At 48.4% G+C, this 19,566-nt stretch overlaps 1 protein-coding gene across 2 annotated transcripts; it reads right to left on the reverse strand.

Annotated features, from left to right (window-relative positions):
* Window positions 1-4,489: 4,489 nt before the first annotated feature.
* LOC137457288 (tubulin alpha-1D chain-like) lies at window positions 4,490-12,573 on the reverse strand. 2 transcript variants are annotated; one of them, XM_068169132.1, is made up of 4 exons: window positions 12,510-12,573; window positions 9,078-9,321; window positions 7,085-7,233; window positions 4,490-5,952 (listed from the first exon to the last, which is right to left on the reverse strand). In XM_068169132.1, the coding sequence occupies exons 1-4, from the start codon at window positions 12,510-12,512 to the stop codon at window positions 4,969-4,971; spliced, it is 1,380 nt and encodes a 459-aa protein (XP_068025233.1). In that variant the 5' UTR covers window positions 12,513-12,573; the 3' UTR covers window positions 4,490-4,968. The 2 variants fall into 2 exon arrangements, with proteins under 2 accessions (XP_068025233.1, XP_068025241.1); XM_068169140.1 differs by lacking the exon at window positions 12,510-12,573 and adding an exon at window positions 12,173-12,244.
* Window positions 12,574-19,566: the final 6,993 nt, after the last annotated feature.

A 19,566-nucleotide genomic window follows, 5' to 3' on the forward strand; every position in this document is an offset into this window, starting at 1 on the left:
CATGCAGCTGGCAGAAGAAGTGTCCTCTGTGTACAACCTTACGAACTGTTGGGTGTGTGGTGGGCCGCAGGGATTCGAAGCATGGCCTTGGGTTTCGACTCCAGTAGCTCCCAAATGGCTTGTAAGCTCCCTTAGTGAAGTGGACAAAAACACCTTTTGGACTGAAGAAGATACAGCCCCATGGCCAGTCCAGTATCCAGGCCAAGGAATCTATTGTCTAAACCGCACACAACCTGGTGGTGTTTTTGTAGGTAGAAGTACATGTCAATGGACATTTACATATCGTAATCTGAGATTACAAAACCAAAAGAAAAGACCCAGTTTTAGGCACACATCTGGGTGGATGTGGGTTAATAAAACTGGGGGAGTTAAGGACTTTGAGGGGTTTTGGTCAAGAGAAAATGTGTCTCGTATATATGATTTCAGAGAAAGATTTGGTCCACTCCTCTACCAATCGTGTGAGTGGAAAAATGATTCGGGTGCTTGGTATTGTACAATGGTGGGTCATGCCCACCCTGAGGGGAGATGGAACCATGTCCTTTTCCCTAATCCATTGGGCATGACAAATTCTACATATTTCCAGATGCCTACAACCCCCACAGGCCTGTTTGAAAATGGAACTACTGCACTGAAAGGCCATTATTGGATATGTGGGCACCGGGCCTATAAAAAATTACCACGGAATTGGACTGGGATATGCTATGTTGGACTAATCCACCCATTGTTTTTCTTACTCCCAGGTGGAGAAGGAAATGCCCTGGGGATCAAAGTATATGATAACCTGGGAAAAAGGAAGAGGTCCATCTCCACTCACTTGACCAGGGGTAGTGGTCAACAATGGGGAAAGGGTGAATGGACCCCCCAAAGGATTATTGAATATTATGGTCCTGCCACCTGGAACCCCTATGAAAGGATTAGTGGTGCTCGAGAACCAATCTATAACTTAAACCGTATCATAAGGCTGCAAGCCCTCTTAGAAGTAATCAGCAATGAGACAGCTCATGCCCTAGATTTATTAGCAGATCAAGCTACACAGATGCGAACAGCCATTCTACAACATAGGATGGTTCTCGATTATTTGTTAGCAGAAGAAGGAGGGGTCTGTGGGAAATTAAATGATTCTAACTGCTGTCTACAAATTGATGACAATGGAAAAGTAGTAAAGAAAATATCATCTGGACTGAGGAAGCTAACACATGTCCCTGTCCAAACTTGGGAGGGATGGGATATGAGCTGGCTCTCCTGGCTCCCAGGAGGACCGTGGATGAAACAATTGTTGTATTATTTGTTATGTGTTTTGGCCTTGTTACTCCTTTTACCCTGTATTATTCCCTGTTTTATACATTTGATTCAACATGTAGTATCTAATATGCAATTTGTAACTAATGACGATGTAAAACAGATTCGTGCCATTAGGCGATCAAAATGTATTGTAAAAATTGTTTAAAAATCCTTTCCTTTCCTTTCTTTTCTTTCTCTATGTCCACTTTCTCACTGTTATCTTTGATTGACGGGGTGGTGTGGAAGACGAGAAGTTTGTCTCTCTTAATGTAAATCAACAAAGATAAACTGATAGCAGAGCCACTGGAAAGAATCCTGTCTACCACATCGGACTAATCCTGTCTACCAATCCTGGATGCAAATCAGCTTGTGATTGCATCATGATAACGTCGGACTACAACAATGGACCTAACGACCCAGCCATCACGCTTTTTGGACAGGGTGGTTCCCGCCCATCAAGTACCTTGGGCAGGGTGACAACAATGGACCTAACGACCCAGCCATCACGCTTTTTGGACAGGGCGGTTCCCGCCCATCAAGTACCTTGGGCAGGGTGATACGATGGTTTCCACCACCTGTGTAAAGGAATGTGGGAAGACTTGTCTGAATGGAGGGGGGGGGACGGAGGCCCCCCTCGCCTCCATCCAAAAATCTTGCCCACATACACAGCGATACACAGAAAGATTTCCGGGGGAACAGATACCTGGATTACTTCCTTGCCTCTGGAATACCTGACATACCAACACCTGCCTGAGGACTAAAAAACTGTATAAAAGACCTGAGTGACACTGTCAAGGAAGAAGAGAGAAGACGGCACCATAACATCACGGGGCAACGCAACGCATCTTGGACTCTCACCACCCTGACCGTTGGTAATATAATCTCTTTCTGACTTTCTCCTTCTAATTCCTTCCCTCCTCTCTCTCTCTCTCTCTCTCTCTCTCTCTCTCTCCATTTTCTCCCTCTCCCTTCTTATGTCCACTTTATCTAATAAATAGCCTAGCTGTTGATACTTTGGCCTCGTTTGTGCCTTTAATTTCACAACACGGGAATATTTAAAAGAACTGTGTCTCCGGACCGAGACATCTAATGTCTCCGGACCTTGACACATGCCCACCACTGGCTGCTGTCACTCATGTTTTAGGTGATTGCACCAGCAGCTTCCAGCCACAGCTGAGTTACCAGGGACAGCTGGCAGGCTTCAAGACCACATCTCAAAGTTTCCTATCACATCTACCTGCAATCCCAGAGCCAGAAGTCATCTTTGGTCATTTAAGTAGTACCCAAAGCAGTCTCATGTCTGACAAATGGGAGCAGTTGCTGTTCCTCTGGGAGGGTTATTGTCAGTGTTAGGGGCACAGTGTGGGGACAACCAACTAGTAACCCAGGAGGGGTGGTTGGCCCTGTCCTTGGGACTCAAGGGGTGGAAAGGGACCACCTAGACTAAATGAGAGGAGACCCTGTCAGCCCCAAGTTCCTTGGTCTGACCAACTTTGGAGTTGGATGAAGCAGAGGGCTCATCGGGTGAGGCAGGAGCTGGTTACTATCCCTAGAAGGATAAGGATAGAGGAAAGGGACACCCTTAACAGTTCTGCTGAGCACAGAGAAGCTTTCAGCCTAACAGGGCTCATCCTAGAGACCCATCTACTGCCTGTTCAAGCTGTCAGCACCTCCACAGTTTTAGGCTAACTACAGCCAACACTGAGTTCTGAGGTCTTTCTACCTCCCTCTAACCATCCTTGGCTGTACCTCCCAGTTTCTCATGGGACCATGGCCAGAGTCATGTCCTCATCAATGGAGAGGGCAGCTGGAGCTACAGGGCATAGAGGAGGTCTTGGGAGGACAGTCTGACTCTACTTGGAGACAAAAACCAGCACTGAAGGAAAGGGTGAATGTGGAGCTACAGTATACAACAAAGAGCAATGGAATAGCCATGAGCATGGAGCCTGCATGCAGCATGGAGCCACCCATTCTGTCTCACTGGCTTGCGAACACCTCTTCTCCACATCTTACCAGGGGCGTTTCAGTGCTTGTTCTTCTGAGTCATCCCATCGCAGGGGCTTGGCTCACCTTCTCTGAGCAAACTTCAGCCCCAGGCACATGGGGCTGGCTTCATGCTCATACCAGCTCCTGACCCAAGCCTGAAGCTACAGCAACACCTCAAGGAGCAGGACTTGCTCAGACAACAAAAAAAGCTGTAGCAAAGATGTTGAGATAACAAAACCCCACTGGAAAGGCGCTCTTTACCAAGGTACCAATCACCATGATGGTAGTTGTCAAACTGGAGATTTCCTGCCAGACATGCCTCCTGTAGGCTGCTCTTGGAGATGAGAGGTGCAACATCCAGCTCCAGACAGTCCCTGCAGATATAGGGCAGTTCCCTCACAACAGTAATTATAGTTGATATGCAAGCAAAGTGCCCTGAGTATTTGCCTTCTGTTGAGATGCATGATGAATTGTGGGACCAGCAGGTTGAAGAAGGGGCTCCTTCCCCTCTACTCTGCCCTAGTGAGGCTATAGCTGGAGAATTGGATCCCCTTCTGGGCTGTCCAGTTTGAGAGAGAGGGAACTACTGGAGAGAGTCCAATGGAGGCTATAAAGATGCTGAGGGGCCTGAAGTATCTCTGTGAGAAAGAGACTGAGAGCTCTGGGGCTGTTGAGCCTGGAGAAGATCAGCTTAGAGGGGATCTGATCAATGCTCAGCAAGAGCTAAAGGGTGGGGAGCAAGAAAATGGGGCAAGACTCTTTTCAGGGATGCCCAGTGACAGGATGAGAGACGCTGGGCACAAGCTCAAATCTCCCAGGTTTCATCTGAACATAAGGAGAAACTTCTTTGCTGGGAGGGTGCTGGTGCCCTGGAGTTGGCTGCCCAGAGAGGTTGTGGAGTCTCTTTCTCTGGAAAGATTCCAAACCCACCTGGACATTGTTATACTGGGCAAGCTGCTGTCGGTGACCCTGCTTTAGAAGGACAGGTGCACTAGATTCACTGCTGACTGCAGGAAAGTCAGACTAGATGACCATTGGAGGTCTGTTCTGGCCTGGACCATTCTAAGATTCATTCTATAATCTCCAGAAGTTCATTCCAACCCCACCATGCTGCCATCCTCATAGGTGGCCTACTCTGAGCACTCACTTAACAGCGTTTGCTTTTTGCCACTAAGACAACATCCATGGGTAGGAACCTCACCCTGGTTAAATCCAAAAGACCTTAAGGCAAAAAACAAGTTTTTATTCAAATACAAAAAAATCCAAACCACCAAACATTTGCATAGATGTGTAGAGGTGCATTTCTAGTTGAAAAAGGTGCTTTTACAGTAACAGCCAGAGCAAGATTTTTTGCCATTTCAGCCAAAGCAGGCAGCTCCCCACATTCCCCTGGAGGAGGAAGCAGGTTCCTTTGCCTAGTGTGGTGTTGGGGACCCATCTTTCAACCCACCAAGTGAGGCACCTTCTCAGCTGTGCTCAGCAATAAACAGCAGCGTGATAAAGCTCAAGACACCCATGCTAGAGAAGAGCACTATGAGCACGTAGACCATGCAAGCAGGAAAGATTTAATATGGCAAACAGCAGCGTTGAGGTTCAGGGCAACCCTGTAGCACCTCCAGGCACTTGGGACCAGTTTAGCCTGATGAGAGAGGGCTTGGATATCATCAGAGTTTTGGCTTTGTTAAGCCAGGCTGCAGTTTCTTAGTACTCGTCCTCGTCGGCCTCATCTCCTTCCCCGTCTGCTGAGTCCCTTCCAACCTCCTCATAATCCTTCTCCAGGGCAGCCAGGTCCTCCCTGGCCTCTGAGAACTCCCCCTCCTCCATGCCCTCCCCCACGTACCAGTGCACAAAGGCTCTCTTGGCATACATCAGGTCAAACTTGTGGTCCAGGCGGGCCCAGGCCTCGGCGATGGCCGTGGTGTTGCTCAGCATGCAGACTGCTCGCTGCACCTTGGCCAGGTCACCCCCAGGCACCACCGTGGGAGGCTGGTAGTTGATGCCCACTTTGAAGCCCGTGGGGCACCAGTCCACAAACTGGATGGAGCGGCGCGTCTTGATGGCGGCGATGGCGGCGTTCACGTCCTTGGGCACCACGTCCCCGCGGTACAGCAGGCAGCAGGCCATGTACTTGCCCCGGCGCGGGTCACACTTCACCATCTGGTTGGAGAACTCAAAGCAGGCGTTGGTGATCTCTGGCACAGAGAGCTGCTCATGGTAAGCCTTCTCTGCCGAGATGATGGGGGCATAGGTGGTGAGGGGGAAGTGTATCCGTGGGTAGGGCACCAGGTTGGTCTGGAACTCAATCAGGTCAACGTTCAAGGCACCATTAAATCTCAGAGAGGCAGTGACTGAGGAGACAATCTGCCCAATCAGCCTGTTGAGGTTGGTGTAGGTTGGACGCTCGATGTCCAGGTTGCGGTTGCAGATGTCATAGATGGCCTCATTATCCACCATGAAAGAGCAGTCTGAGTGCTCTAGGGTGGTGTGGGTGGTGAGGATGGAGTTGTAGGGCTCCACCACAGCTGTGGACACCTGTGGGGCTGGGTACACAGAGAACTCCAGCTTGGACTTCTTGCTGTACTCCACGGAGAGCCGCTCCATGAGGAGGGAGGTGAACCCGGAGCCTGTGCCTCCCCCAAAGCTGTGGAAGACCAGGAACCCTTGGAGGCCACTGCACTGGTCAGCCTGCAGCAAAATAATGTGTATTTATCTTTCTAAGGACTGGAATCACTATCCCAAATAATACAAGAACAAATTCTGCTTGGAGCACTTAATGGCCAGAAGACCATCCCAGAATGGATTCACCCAACATATCACCCTACAGAGCATCTTAAATACGTGTTTATGGATTGCAGCACTGCCAGGAAGCTACCAGAGGTAGGTTTTGTATGCTCAGATGGAAACTCTTAGGCAATTGCTCAACTATGACCCCTGACATGAGGTAACATTATCCTGGACTCTTAGGAGACATCTCAAAGGCATTTCAAAGAAAGGCATCCAAGTATGTTGTTACAATCCCACTTCAGTCCCATCAGATTTGGAGTTTGCTCTTCCCAGACTGGCAGCCATTTGTTTATTTAGAATTAATATCCCAAATTACAGACCCAGGATGTGGTTTCTATGTGGTCAAAAGTCCTTTTCTTCTGTCTTAGGCCTAGTATTTTGTCACTTTACACATGTATGATATGCAGTGACAGCTGGTTTTAGGGCAGACTCTTTCCACTGGTGCTCAGCAACAGGGTAGGGAGCAAAGAGGCACAAATTTGAATCTGGGAGGTTCCATATGAACAATTTTATGTTCAAAAAACACGTAGATGTGGCACTTCAGGACACAGTTTAGTGGTCATGGTAGTTTTGGAATTAAAAACCTTTAGGGTCTTTTCCAGCCTTAAAGATTCTGTGATCTTTCCTGTGAGGTCACCCAAGCACTGAAATGGGTTGCCCAGGAGTCTCCTCCTTTGGAGACGTTCCAAACCCACCTGGATATTGTGATCCTGGGCAAACTGATGTGGGTGACCCTGCTTTAGCAGAGTAGTTGGACTAGGTGATCTCCAGAGGTCCCTTCCAACTCCCACCATGCTGGGATTGTGTGATACACAGTTTTAGATGGCCCCTTGCTTCACTGAACCCCAAATCTAAGCACAGCAGCAGCCACCTTTGGTGCTCTTTAAAGGGTTGGGAGTCTTTTTTAAAGGCTTGTACCCCAAACCCAAAGTCAGAACGGAAAAGACCTTTAAGATCATTGAGGCCAACCATGAATTTCAATTGTATTGTCCATGCTGTGCTACTTTTAAGGGAGCAGACCCTTTTTTCTTACCATTTTACGAATTCTGCTGAGGACAGTGTCTATAATCTCCTTTCCAATGGTGTAGTGGCCACGGGCATAGTTGTTGGCAGCATCTTCTTTGCCACTGATGAGCTGCTCCGGGTGGAAGAGCGCATGGTAGGTCCCAGTCCTGATCTCATCTACACAATGAGGAACAGTGATGGAGAGCAGCACACAGTTAGAGGTTCTGGACATTAGTGTGACAGAGGAAAACACAGAGTAGATCTACCAGGAGCTGAGATGATGGTCATGGCATGGTTGGTTCAGAGTGAGAATAATGGAAGTGGTAAGAATAAGCCTGTGTGGCTACTTGCCAAGGTCCTCCACCTTCACCCAGCAGCCACTTTGAGATCCTAGTGTCATTTGGCTTAAAAGCTAGGACACTGCCTAGCTGTCCAAACTGGTTGTAGGAGAAGAGAAGACTGAGGGGGAGTTTAATTAATGTTTATAAATATCTGAGGGCTGGGGGTCAAGCAGGAGGGGGCAGGCTCTGCTCAGTTGCACCCTGTGATAGGACAAGGAGCAATGGATATAAAATACAGCACAGGAAGTTCTACCTCAACATGAGGAGAAAATTCTTCACTGTGAGGGTAACAGAGCACTAGAGTAGGCTCCCCAGAAAGGTTGTGGAGTCTCCTTCTCTGGAGACTTTCAAGACCCATCTTGCATTCCTATGCAATCTGTGCTAGGTTCTATGGTCCTACTCTGGCAGGAGGGTTGGACTCGATCTCTGGAGGTCCTTTCCAACCACTAACATCCTGCGATTATGGTCCCCATAGACAGCTTGTTTCTGTTTGTTGTAAAGCATCTTAAGGTGGCTTGAAGCACTACCTTCATCCTCTGCTCTACAGCACACTGGAGAGGAGACAGAGTGCCTCCAGTGTTGACATTTCTGCTAGATGTATATAAGCCAGCTCCAGGCACCTTATGAAAACAGGCATTAGGAGCAGTTTCTCTGGGCTCCATGCAGTCAGTGAGGTTGGAGACCTCTCCAGCAGGTCTTTAAACCCAGTCAGTCTCAATATTGGATGTGTTTCATATTCTATCAGCTTGCTCACTAGCTCCTCAATTTAGTGTCTTGATAAGGTACCTATAAAGCAAGTGGAACATTCCTCTCATTAGATGAAATGATGAGTCACATCTAGATGGTAAGATAGGATCAAACACCCAGGAGAAGCCTAGAAGGCAAAAGCAGGTAGATGGATGCAGGTGGTTGGGAGCAATTTCCACCAGTTCCTTGAGCAAAACCAGAATTTATTTTCTAGGAAGGTACCTTAAATCAAATTAAAGTGCCACCATCACCCCCTGAGGTCATTAATGGAGCTGGAAGGAGAAATCTTGCAGCACCTGTCTGCCCAAAGAGGCTTCACAGGTAGCATTAAAAGCAGAAGTGCTTCATCAGATCACAGAATGGTTTAGGTTGGAAGGGACTTCCAAAGGTCATCTAGTCCAACTCCTCTGCAGTCAGCAGGGACATCTCCAACTAGATCAGGCTGGTCAGAGCCCCATCAAGCCTGATCTTGAATATCTCCAGGAATGGGGCCTGCACCACCTCCCTGAGCAACCTGTTCCAGTGTTCCACCACCCTCATAGTAAAGAGCTTCTTCCTAATGTCCAATCTAAATCTGCCCTTCTCTAGTTTAAAACCATTGTCCCTTGCCCTAGTTTCCTATGAGTCTCACATGGATGGTGTCATTCAGTTCAGAACCACTGAGGTTCATAAGTCCATACTACTTCACAGCTGCTGAGGGTCCTGCTCAAGACAGGTCTCTCAATAGGAGGGATCAAGTCAGTTTACTTAAGTGTCATGGGTTTGTCACTTCCAGGTTCACTTGGAAATGCAAATTCTGTGGCCTTCTGATGGCTGGAGACATTTTACTAGAGCAGAGGAGTGGGAACTTGTGGCAATCTGGGCAGCAACACAAACCCCAAGGGAAAGAGTCACAGTTGAAGGCTTCCCAAACCTCAGCTGCCCCGCAATTACCAATGACAGTGGGCTCCAAGTCTATGAACACCGCCCGGGGCACATGCTTGCCAGACGCTGTCTCACAGAAGAAGGTCTCAAAGGAGGAATCCACTTGCTCAGATTTTGGCTCTGCAGGTTTCACCTGCTTGGGGCCAGGAATGGTTCCATCTGCCTGGATCCCATGCTCAAGGCAGTAGAGCTCCCAGCAGGCATTGCCCATCTGCACGCCAGCCTGCCCGATGTGGATGGAAATGCACTCCCTCTGGAAGGGGAAACAACTTGTTAAGGTGACTTTTAGACATCCTGTGACCTACCACGAGCCCCCACGGTGCCTGTTTTGAGCCATTTTTGCTACTGTGGATGATTAGAGAAACAGGCGGAAGGGCTTCCGCCCACCGCTGGGATTTGGAGCAAGAATCAAACTGAGATCTGCAGGGCAGCTGGACACAGCTGAGTTGCACACGAAGCAACTCTAGGAAGAGCTCTTCCAGCCCAAGGGAGGAGGAAGGAAGGAGGTGATGGGCTTTATGCAGAAGCAGGAAGCAGCTGAGCAATGCTGGCTCCTTGCTCAATGCTTGGCTGCCCCTGCCAGGGAATGGGGAAGCTGTCAAGCCCCTGGGTCCCAGGGACAACAGCTCTGGGCTGCTTGAGCAGGGAAAAAAAAATCAAAACAAAAAAACCACACAACACAAACAACCATTTGCACCAATCACGGAGAAGCCAAACATGGGAAGAACACAGCCAAGCTGGGAGTCACAGCAGGAAATGAGGCTTGAGGAAATCAGCAGTTGCCCAGGGCCAGAGCAAGGGCAGGATGATGCTCTGGGAGGGGCTCAGAGTCTTGATTTAACCAGGTCACCCTCCAGGAGCCTCCAACTAACTCCAGGGCAGTACTGCAGGTACTGGCATCTTATGGAGACTTTGGGGAGTTTTGATGGTTGCGTGTTTCCCTGGGTAATTGGCATCTCTGCTGTTTCCACCACCACACCAAGATCAAAGCACTGCTGCAGCAATGACAGAGGCTCATGTCCCAGCTCATCACAGAGCCCCAAATTACTGCCAGGCATGGCATGGGGCAGCACTCTTTCCCATGGGGTCACCATGAAAGGCAGCTGGGGATAGCAAGTGTTGTAGCTGATGCCATTATTTGTAACATTAGTGGGCAGCTTGGTTTGGGTCTCACCTCATTTCACAACCTCACCCCTTGCTACGTGTCTGTGGAGACCTTCAGATCCCCTACTCCAAGTAGCTCACCTTGAGCAGAGTATAACTGCCAGTGGCAGCCCAGTCGTCTGAGCTGAAAGGACACTGTGCACATCCCTTGGCATACCAGAAGGACTGTGTCCCTTCTAAGAAATGCTGGACAGCCCTGGACACCAACACTTTGTAGAATCATAGAATTTTGGGGGTTGGAAGGGATCTTTCAAGGTCACCTAATCCAACCCCCACTGCAGTCAACAGGCACATCTGCAACTAAAGAAGGTTGCTTGGAGCCCCAAACAGCCTCATATGGAATGGTTCCAGGGATGGGACATCTACCACCTCTCTGGGCAATCTGGAACAGTGTCTCACTATCCTCTCTAGTCTAAATCTCACCACTTCTAGTTCAAACCCCTCACCCCTTGTCCTGTCACAACAAGTCCTGCTAAAAAGTCTGTCTTTCTTCCTGCCCCCTGAAAGGCCACAGGAAGGACTCCCTAGAGCCTTCCCCAGGCTGAACAACCCCAGCTCTCTCAGTTTCTTGTCACAGCAGAGGGGTTCTGGTCCCCTGACCATTTTTGTGGCACCAACCACCTGGAGAAGAATGCAATGCAACTTCTTCCCTCTGAATCTCCAAGCATGGATGTACCAAGACATTTCTCAGCCCTGAGGCAACACCAATGGTCACCCACCATAAATCTAGACACAAACTGGGTGTCCCTCAGAGGGACACCAACCCCTTTTACCCACAGCTGGCTAAACACCATTAAACCCAGTTTAGGCTGAGCCCACCAGTTCAGCTGGGTGTGGTGGCTGTGTTTAAGTCCTCCCTCTCCAAGCTGATATTTGCACTATGTGGGAAATGCTGGCTGCCATTTGCCCAACCCTCTCATCACCAAGATGGTTGCAATAGCTCTTGGCCACACTTTGCAAGGGTCAGCGCCACAACCCCTTCACCAGCGCTGGCTGGGACAGCTGCTCCACTCGCTATCCTCTTCCAGCTCTACTAGCCCTAGCACCTGCTTCAAGGGAGCCACTGGTATTTTCAGCACAAGGAAGGGGAACAAAAAAAAAGGAACAGGAAAAAATAGAATAAAATATTAGAGGGGCCTTCTAGAAAGAAGAAAATAGCAGCCTTTTTTCTCTGCAGGTTTCCAGCCCCCTCCCTCAAGCACACCAGAACATTTCCTGAGATCCCAGATCTCCCACATTTGCATCAAGATGAACTGGATTTTACAGACTCTGGCTATAGGCAGCCTATTGTTGTCCAGCTGATTTTCCCATTGGAAATACCATGTTAAATATTTAACTGTTTTCTAGCCAAGACAGACTCAAGAAGTCGGCAGACAAAAGGGGGGAAAAAAAGTTCAAAAGCTGGCTGGCTGGGAGAGACTTTGAAGTTTTCTTCAACATGCAAAGGGACACCATCAGATTTTCCAGCAAGTTGCTCTTTTGCATTCAGAGTAAGGTGACAGTTGTGTTGGTTTTTTTTTACAACAAGTTTCAGCCAGATCAGGCAGCACTTCCCAGGGCTGAAGTTTTTTTAGTAACCAGAGCAATCCCCTCCACTTTCACAGCTGCAAGCTCTTCAAGAGCAAAGATTCCATTAACAGGCTAGAAGGAAGGGGGACTTGACTAAGGAAGGGGTGCTTGATTCATTAAATATCTAATCCCAAGGGTTTGCAGCAGACAAAGGCAACATGGCAGCTCGTTCCTAAGGAAAGAAAGAAATCCTAAAGGTCTCTGCAAGTTGCACTAGTTCCTTGTGGCAGTGCAAGAGCTGAAGTGTTAAACACTGGGAAAAGGGCCAGTGCCTAAATGTATTTAGTCTATCACATAGCTGTGCATCAAGACATGCTGATTTCCTCCCTCCCACCCTCACCCCCCCAAAAAAAGAGTAAAACCCAACTTGCATTAAAGAGGCAGAAACTTTGCAACTCTACAGATCCCACCTCAGGAACTGCAAACAGTGTGAAAAGGCAGCAAGAGGCCACTTAAATAGTTCTTCTCCAACCACATCCCCTCACTTTTCCCTTATAAGGAGCAAAAGCTGAATCAATAAACCCCAAGGTAATCAGCAATTAAACAAAGCTGTTCTGAATTAACAGCCCCAAGAGAAAGGAGAGGCAAGGGCGGGGGGGGGGGGGGGGGAAGAGCAAGCAGGATATTTAGCTTAGGACACTTAGGAAAAAAAATGCAATCTCTGTATTTTAAGCTTAGCTTAACACAAAGACAAGGCATAGATCTTACCATGATGAGGCTGAAGGCTTGCTAAGATCTAAGCAAAACAGCTGCTGCCCCTGCCTCTCCCTGCAACTTTATAGCCCAGGAAGGCTTTGACTCCACCTGAATATAAAGAAGCTCTCTGCTAGCTTAAAGGAGCAGAGCTCCTTTTCCTTTGCATCCCTAGAACTAGAGAGGGATAAAATGTTCTCCTAGTGTCTAGCTGGTGTGGTTTCTGGGTTTCAACAGCCTTGGGGACAGCACAGGGTGAGTTTTTATCACCTTTCTCTTTTTATAACCTAGTGCCTTAATTGGGGGGAGAAAAATAGTAAATGCCAAAGTTTGGGTTTGGCTAAAAAGAAGGAAACTCTGGGGAAGTTTGTGTGCCCTGACACGATTCACTTTTTTATCCAGCAGAAACTGTCTTCTACTTATCATTATTCAAAGCACTGCCACTGTATCTTGGCTATTTTTAGGCACAATCCTGCAGTTTTTGGTCTTTGTTCCATATCCCTGGTGACCTTTAGGAGAATCTGCTGATTGTTGCACCTCTGGGACATGCAGGTGTCAGCTCAGACCTGCCATTGTCCTCACCCACCATAAGGATTCATTTGACCTTCCTTCCAAGAGCTGATGTAAGGACTCTGAGCCAGTTTTGTCCCTATCCTGAAGAGAGGTAGGTACATCCTCTGAATCTGCCCTTAAATCTCCAGTAATGCTGGTGTGCTTACTAGAAATAGGTAGACAAGAGTGGTTAGTAGTAGCTTCTTTGCTATTTCCCTCATGTATGTCTTAGGTTAGCTATAAGGAGGAAGTTCTTCACAATGAGGGTGGTGAAATACTGAACAGTCACCCAAACATATGGTGGAGACCCCATGCCTGGAGATATTCATGGTCAGGCTTGATGGAGCCCTGAGCAACTTGATCTAGCTGGGGATGTCCCTGCTCACTGCAGGGGGACTTGACCAAGATGACAATGGGAGGGCCCCTTCCAACCTGATGCATTCTATGATTTACCTCTGGAGTCCCCTACTAAAAGGCTTCCAAACCTTCTTGGCTTCAGCCATAGTTGCAACTGGTTGACAAGTCTGGGGTTGGAGGGAGACAACCCAGTCACTGCACCAGCATAAGCACAGCCAGACAATCAAGGATGGGGAGTTTTCCCTCTGGTCAGTATTTGTGAGACCCTCTCTGCTTACTGGGTCCTGACCAGTACAAGACAGACCATGATATATTGGAGCAAGTCCAACACAGACCATCAAGATGGTTGGGACATATGTAGGACAACAGGGTAAGTGTGGGGCTTGTTCGTCCTTAAGATGAGGGGACCTTTCAACTCACCATGAAAGTGGTCAGACATTGGAGCAGAAACCTAAAGATGGGCAAATATTCATCCTTGAATATATTCAAAACTCCCCTGCAGAAGTGAACAAGCAACCTGTTCCAACATGATCTCAAATAATTTTTAGGAGGCAAAATGAACTCTCACACTGAGGACCTGTGTGTGCCAATCTGACTGTTCATAGGATGACAGATCATAGGATCTGTTAGAACATCCCCAGCTAAAGGGTGAACTTCTTTAGAGAAGTTTTATTTCCTTTCATGCTCTCAGAACCATGTGTGGGCTCAGCTGAGCTGGAGCACGGTAGGTATCCATCCCTCAGCTTTGCCAAGACATGAGGACAAGACTGCAGCCTCGATGAACAAAGACATGAGCTGACCTGCAAGAAAAAAGCATCTATGGAAGACCTCTCTTTCACTGTCACATTCATTCCAACTTCTGCATTGGAGGGCAAATGGGAGCATCAACCTGTTCCTGCCTGGGGCTATGCCATGGATTTAGGGAATTCAAGCTAAGCAGGTCAGGCACACAGCTGTGCCTGTTTTGAAAGTGGGGGAATTCAGCCATAATTGGGTTAGGTAAGGTTCTTTTGTCAGACAGAGCATCATGTAAACACTGCTGTCAGCATTGTGGCTTCCAAACCTCTGCTGGGAATAAAGGTGGCCTCTCAGTATAGAAAAGTTCTTCATTTCCCACCTAAACCAAGAGTCTTCCAAATGTGTGCACCAAGCCTGCCACTCAGGCAAGATCTTCCCAGAGGCATCTGTTCCTTGAGGAGAAAAGAGAAAATGAGGAACTCAGGCAGTTTAGAGCATGAAGCATTTGTTCACTAAATGACGTGGTTTCAGTCAAACCCAGGTTTAAGTATTTTGGGGCTGATTTCTGTCCCTTGTGAGAAATGGAAAGCAAAAGAGAGGAGGTGGTGGTCTGGTGGTGACAGAGCCAACCTGCCTGCAATCTCAGCTCCGAGACATATTTAGAATGGCATCAACAAGTTGGGCAGAGACCACCCCCCTCCAGAGGACCCACTGCGGCAGCTCCCAGCCTTTTTATAGCCAGATCTCACAGCTGCTGCCTCCTTCTTCCCGTTCCCTTGTCCTAAATATCTCCTCCTCACTCTTTCTGGTCTTCCTATTGCTGTCCACACCACGTGGTCTAGCACCAGCTGTTCTCCTCTACAGGCAAATGATGATGTGGATGGGACCCAAAACATGCTGGATGAGGAGGGGAGAACTGAACTGCGGCTGTGCTCTGAGTGGGCACTTAACCCACCAGGCTGCTAAGCAGGTACAGAGAATGGTACAGGAATAGAGAAGGCTGAGCCACCTGGAGCTGTTTGGCCTGGAGAAGAGAAGACTGAGAGGAGATCTTATTAATGCTTATAAATATCTGAAGGCTGGGTGTCAAAAAGAAGGGGCCAGGCTCTTTTCAGTGGTGCCCTGTGGTAGGACAAGAGGCAGTGGATACAAACTGGAACACAGGATATTCTACCTCAACATGAGGAAAAACCTTTTTTTCCTGTGAAGGTGCTGGAGCTCTGGAGCAGGCTGCCCAGAGACGTTGTGGAGTCTCCTTCTCTGAAGACTTTCAACACCCATCTAGATGCCTTCCTGTGTGACCTGCCCTAGGTCCTGTTTTGGCAGGGGGCTTGGACTCAATGATCTCTGGAGGTCCCTTCCAACCCCTACTATCCTTTGATTCTATGATTTTGCCATGCTGCTTCAGGAAGTGGCACTTAAATACCACCCTTTCGTTCTACCACCTGCTTTTGTTAGAGGTATCTCCATTGATTCAGAAGATTTTTGTTGGTGTTGCCAGAACAGAAAAAAGAGGGGGGGGGGGGGGGGGGGGGCGGGGCGTGGGGGGTGTGGAACAACTCTCACTTGGCTGCATGCTGAGCCAAATGTGGGGGGTTTTGGTATTTTTGGTTTGTTGGATGAACTAAAACAAACAAACAAAAAACCCAACCCACCAAATCAGTGATTCATGTAGTTCCAAAATCAAGCAAATTGAGAGTAATTTGCTCCCATGTTTAATTGTTCACCTAGTTAAATTTGCTCCATTTCACGTGTGAATTTCCCCAGCATCAGCTTCCAGCCACTGGCTCTTATTATGCCTTCTTCTGGAGAGTAGAAGCTGCCAACTTTCCACACCCTCATCCCCCTGAAGGCAGCCGTCATCTTTTCAAGTCAATTCAGTGCTGGCCAAATATGCAGAACAACAGTCCTGGAGATCTCCATTCTCCACATCAGCTTCAACTGCCAGATCCCATTCTCCAGCAGGTCTCCACCTGCCCCTGTTGTCCTCCAGAGGGATAAAGTCCCTGTGACCCAGGCAAATCTGGCCTCATCCCACTTAATACAAGTATTATAGGATGGTTTGGGTTAGAAGGGAATTTAAATATGTGGTTCTATCCTCCCACTAGTCCAGGTTGTTCAAGGCCTCATCCAGCCTGATCTTAAACACTTCCAGGGATGAGGCATCCACAACTTCTCTGGGTAATGTATTCCAGAGTCTCACCACCCTCACTGTAAAGAACTTCTTCCTAACGTCCACTCTAAATCTCCCCTGCTCCGGCTTCAAACCATTGTTCTATCACTACAAGTTCTTACACAAAGTCATTCTCCAGTTTTCTTGTAGCCCCCTTCAGGTACCAGAAGGCTGCTATTAGTCCTCAGAGTCTTCTCCTCTCCAGGCTGCACAGACCCAATTGCTTCAGCCTGCTCTCATAGGAGAGGTGCTCCAGCCCTCTGATTATCTTTGTGGCCTCTGGACCATCTCCAACAGTTCCATGTCCTTCTTGTGTTGAGGATTCCAGAGCTGGATGCAGCACTCCAGGTGGGGTCTCGTGAGAGCAGAGTAGAGGGGAAGAGTCACCTCACCTGACCTGCTGGCCACACATCTTTTGATGCAGTCAAAAGCACAGTTGGCTTTTTGGGCTGCCAGAAAAAGGTTTTGGCTCAAGTTGAGCATCTCAACAACCAGCACCCCCAAGTCCTCTGCAGGACTGCTCTCAATCCATTTGTCACCCAGCCTGTATTTGTGTTTGGGATTGCCCCAATCCAGGTGGCAATCCTAAACCAATAAAGTTGACAATCCAACTTTTGCCCCACTCCTCTCATTAATGAGAGCTCCCTAGTGAGCTGGGCAAAACTGGGCTCATCCTATTTAACACCAGTATCCATCAACAAGCCTCTGTCAGGGTAGGAACTTACCCTGTGTCAGTAATTCCTAAAGCTCAGCTGGCAGTCAGCAGATACCTCAAGGCCACTGTGACACTCAGGAGCTTTGGTGGCCACCTCATGGCTGAGGACCAAATGAGGAAGCTCCCAAGGGACACCCACTTATAGATGGGCCAACTGCTCCTCTGGACACCCCCGCTTCTCCTTGTAGGGAGGCTCCAGGCCACTGTTACCTTAATTTAGGTTTGCAGGGCTGATTCTGAAGAGCTGCTCTTGATAGTGTTGTCCTTTATCTATCATGCAGTGAGGCCCCAGCCTCAGCTCAGGCATCTGTTACTGATAACCAGAGATGATTTATCCAAGCCTTAGCCTGCATATCTCCAGCATTTCACTCTCTGTGTGCCTGTCCATGCACGGTTTGTTTCTCCACTGCTCCTCCTCTGGCCTTGGTGTCTGCTTTATGCACGTGAAAAATGCAAGCAGGGACAACTCCACTTCTTTTCCTTATGTGGTTTCCTTCCCCCTCCCTCCGAAGTATAGATTTTCCTTCAGCCAAACTCCATTTAATCACTCCAAAAAGTGATTAAAACCAAAAACCTTCATTTCAAGGCTCTCAGAGATGGGATGTTTTGACAATCCAACTTTTTCCCCTACTCCCCTCATTTTTCCTTCCCAATAAAACCCTGGCAGCTTTATCCCCCTCTGCTAGACAGCTCGATTGGAGTGGAACTACATATTTCAGCAGAACATTGTTCCAGCAGAATTCCCCCAACCAGATCTGCCTCAAAGCTATTCCCGTAACCGAGGGCGGAGAAAGCACCATGCCTACATTTGTGTCTGCACAGCTGTGCTTCTGCTCTGTGCTCCCAAAAGCAGATAGGAACCAGCTGTGGGACACGGGCTTCTCCAAGGTGGGGTTAGGCTGTGGCAATAGCATGAGGATCTAGTTCTAATATCAGTCACATAGGGTTTTTTCCTTCTCTTTTCCCTTTGATTGCCTTAGGAGCAATGAATCACAGAAACGTTCAGGTCGGGATCCTCAAGTCCAACTGATAACCCTACTCGACAAAGTTCACCCCTAAATCATATACCCAAACACCACATCTAAACCACCTTTAAACACATCCAGGGCTGCTGACTCAACCACCTCCCTGGGCAGCGCATTCCAATCCCTGACCACTCTTGCTGGGAAAAATCTTTCCCTAATGTCCAGTCCAAACCTACCCAGTTGAAGCTTGAGGCCATTCCCTCTTGTTCTATCTGTAGTGATAGGATGAGAGGGAATGGACTGAAGCTTGGGGATGGCAGATTTGGACTAGACATCAGGAAGAAATTTGTTACATGAGGGTGGTGAGACACTGGGACAGGTTGCCCAGGGAGGTCACAATGTCCTCTCCCTGGAGATGTTCAAGGCCAGGTTGGATGAGGCCTTGAGCAGGCTGGTCTAGTGGAAAGTGCCTGTGGCAGGGGGCTGGAACTCTGGTGGAGTCTCCTCCCACCCCAGGTGTGGCCACTTGGCCCACCCCACCCACTCCCCCTTTTAATCCCCACCCAGGAAAGTCAGAAGCCCCAAGCTGAGCCCATCTGGGCTGAGGGATCCTCTTCCCATCACTGGTGAGTCCCCATGGTGCACACTTGGTGATGGTGACAAAGGCCAGGGGGCCTGGTGGCCACCTGGTTAGGTAGGAAGAAAGTTTTCTGTCTTTTAACACTTGGACTAGTTGAAGATGTCCCTGCTCACTGCTGGGAGGTTGGACTAGGTGACTTTCAATGACTCTTTCCAACCCAAACCATTCTATGATATCTATACTGGGTGCTGGCTGGCAGCGGAGGAAGATAAGCTAGTGTGTACCCAGGTGGCCAAGAAGGGAGTGTGGCCAGCAGAAGCAGGGCAGGGATCATCACCCTGTACTTGGCACTGATGAGGCCTCACCTTACCTGGGTTCAGTTGTGGGCCCCTCACTCCAAGAAGGACATTGAGGAGCTGAAGAGGGTCCAGAGAACAGCAATGAAGTTGGTGAAGGGTCTGGAGCACAAATTTTGTGAGGAGTAGTTGAAGGAACAGGGATTGTTTAGCCTGAAGAAAAGGAGGCTGAAGGGAGACCTTCTGGTTCTTTACAACTTTCTGAAAGGTGGTTTGAGCCTAGAGTTGGTCTCTATTCCCAAGGAACAAGCAGTAGAACAAGAGGAAAGGGCTTAAAGTTATGCCAGGTGAAGTTTAGGTTGAACTTTAGGAAAAATTTCTTCTCCTTGAGGGTTGTCAAGCCCTGGAACAGGCTGTCCAGTGCAGTGGTGGAATCTCTGTCATTAGAAGAATTCAATTAATGTGTAGATGTGGTGCTGAGGGACATGGTTTAGTGGTGTCAAGCAAAGATCTGCTTCATGGTGCCCTGGTTCAACCATGACCAGCTGCTTGGAGCAGCATGAAGTGCCAGGGAAATGTAAATAACATATCTCCTAAGAAACCTCTCCTCTGAGTTTCACTCAGATCAAGGACTTTCCTAACTGTATCTGGTTTCTACATACTCAGTCACCCTCAACACACTTCCCTTCCATCGGT

This window comes from Melanerpes formicivorus, unplaced genomic scaffold (genome assembly GCF_026170545.1).
Source record: "Melanerpes formicivorus ecotype bairdi unplaced genomic scaffold, bMelFor1.0.p_v2 SCAF_3, whole genome shotgun sequence".
Lineage (NCBI taxonomy): Eukaryota > Metazoa > Chordata > Aves > Piciformes > Picidae > Melanerpes > Melanerpes formicivorus.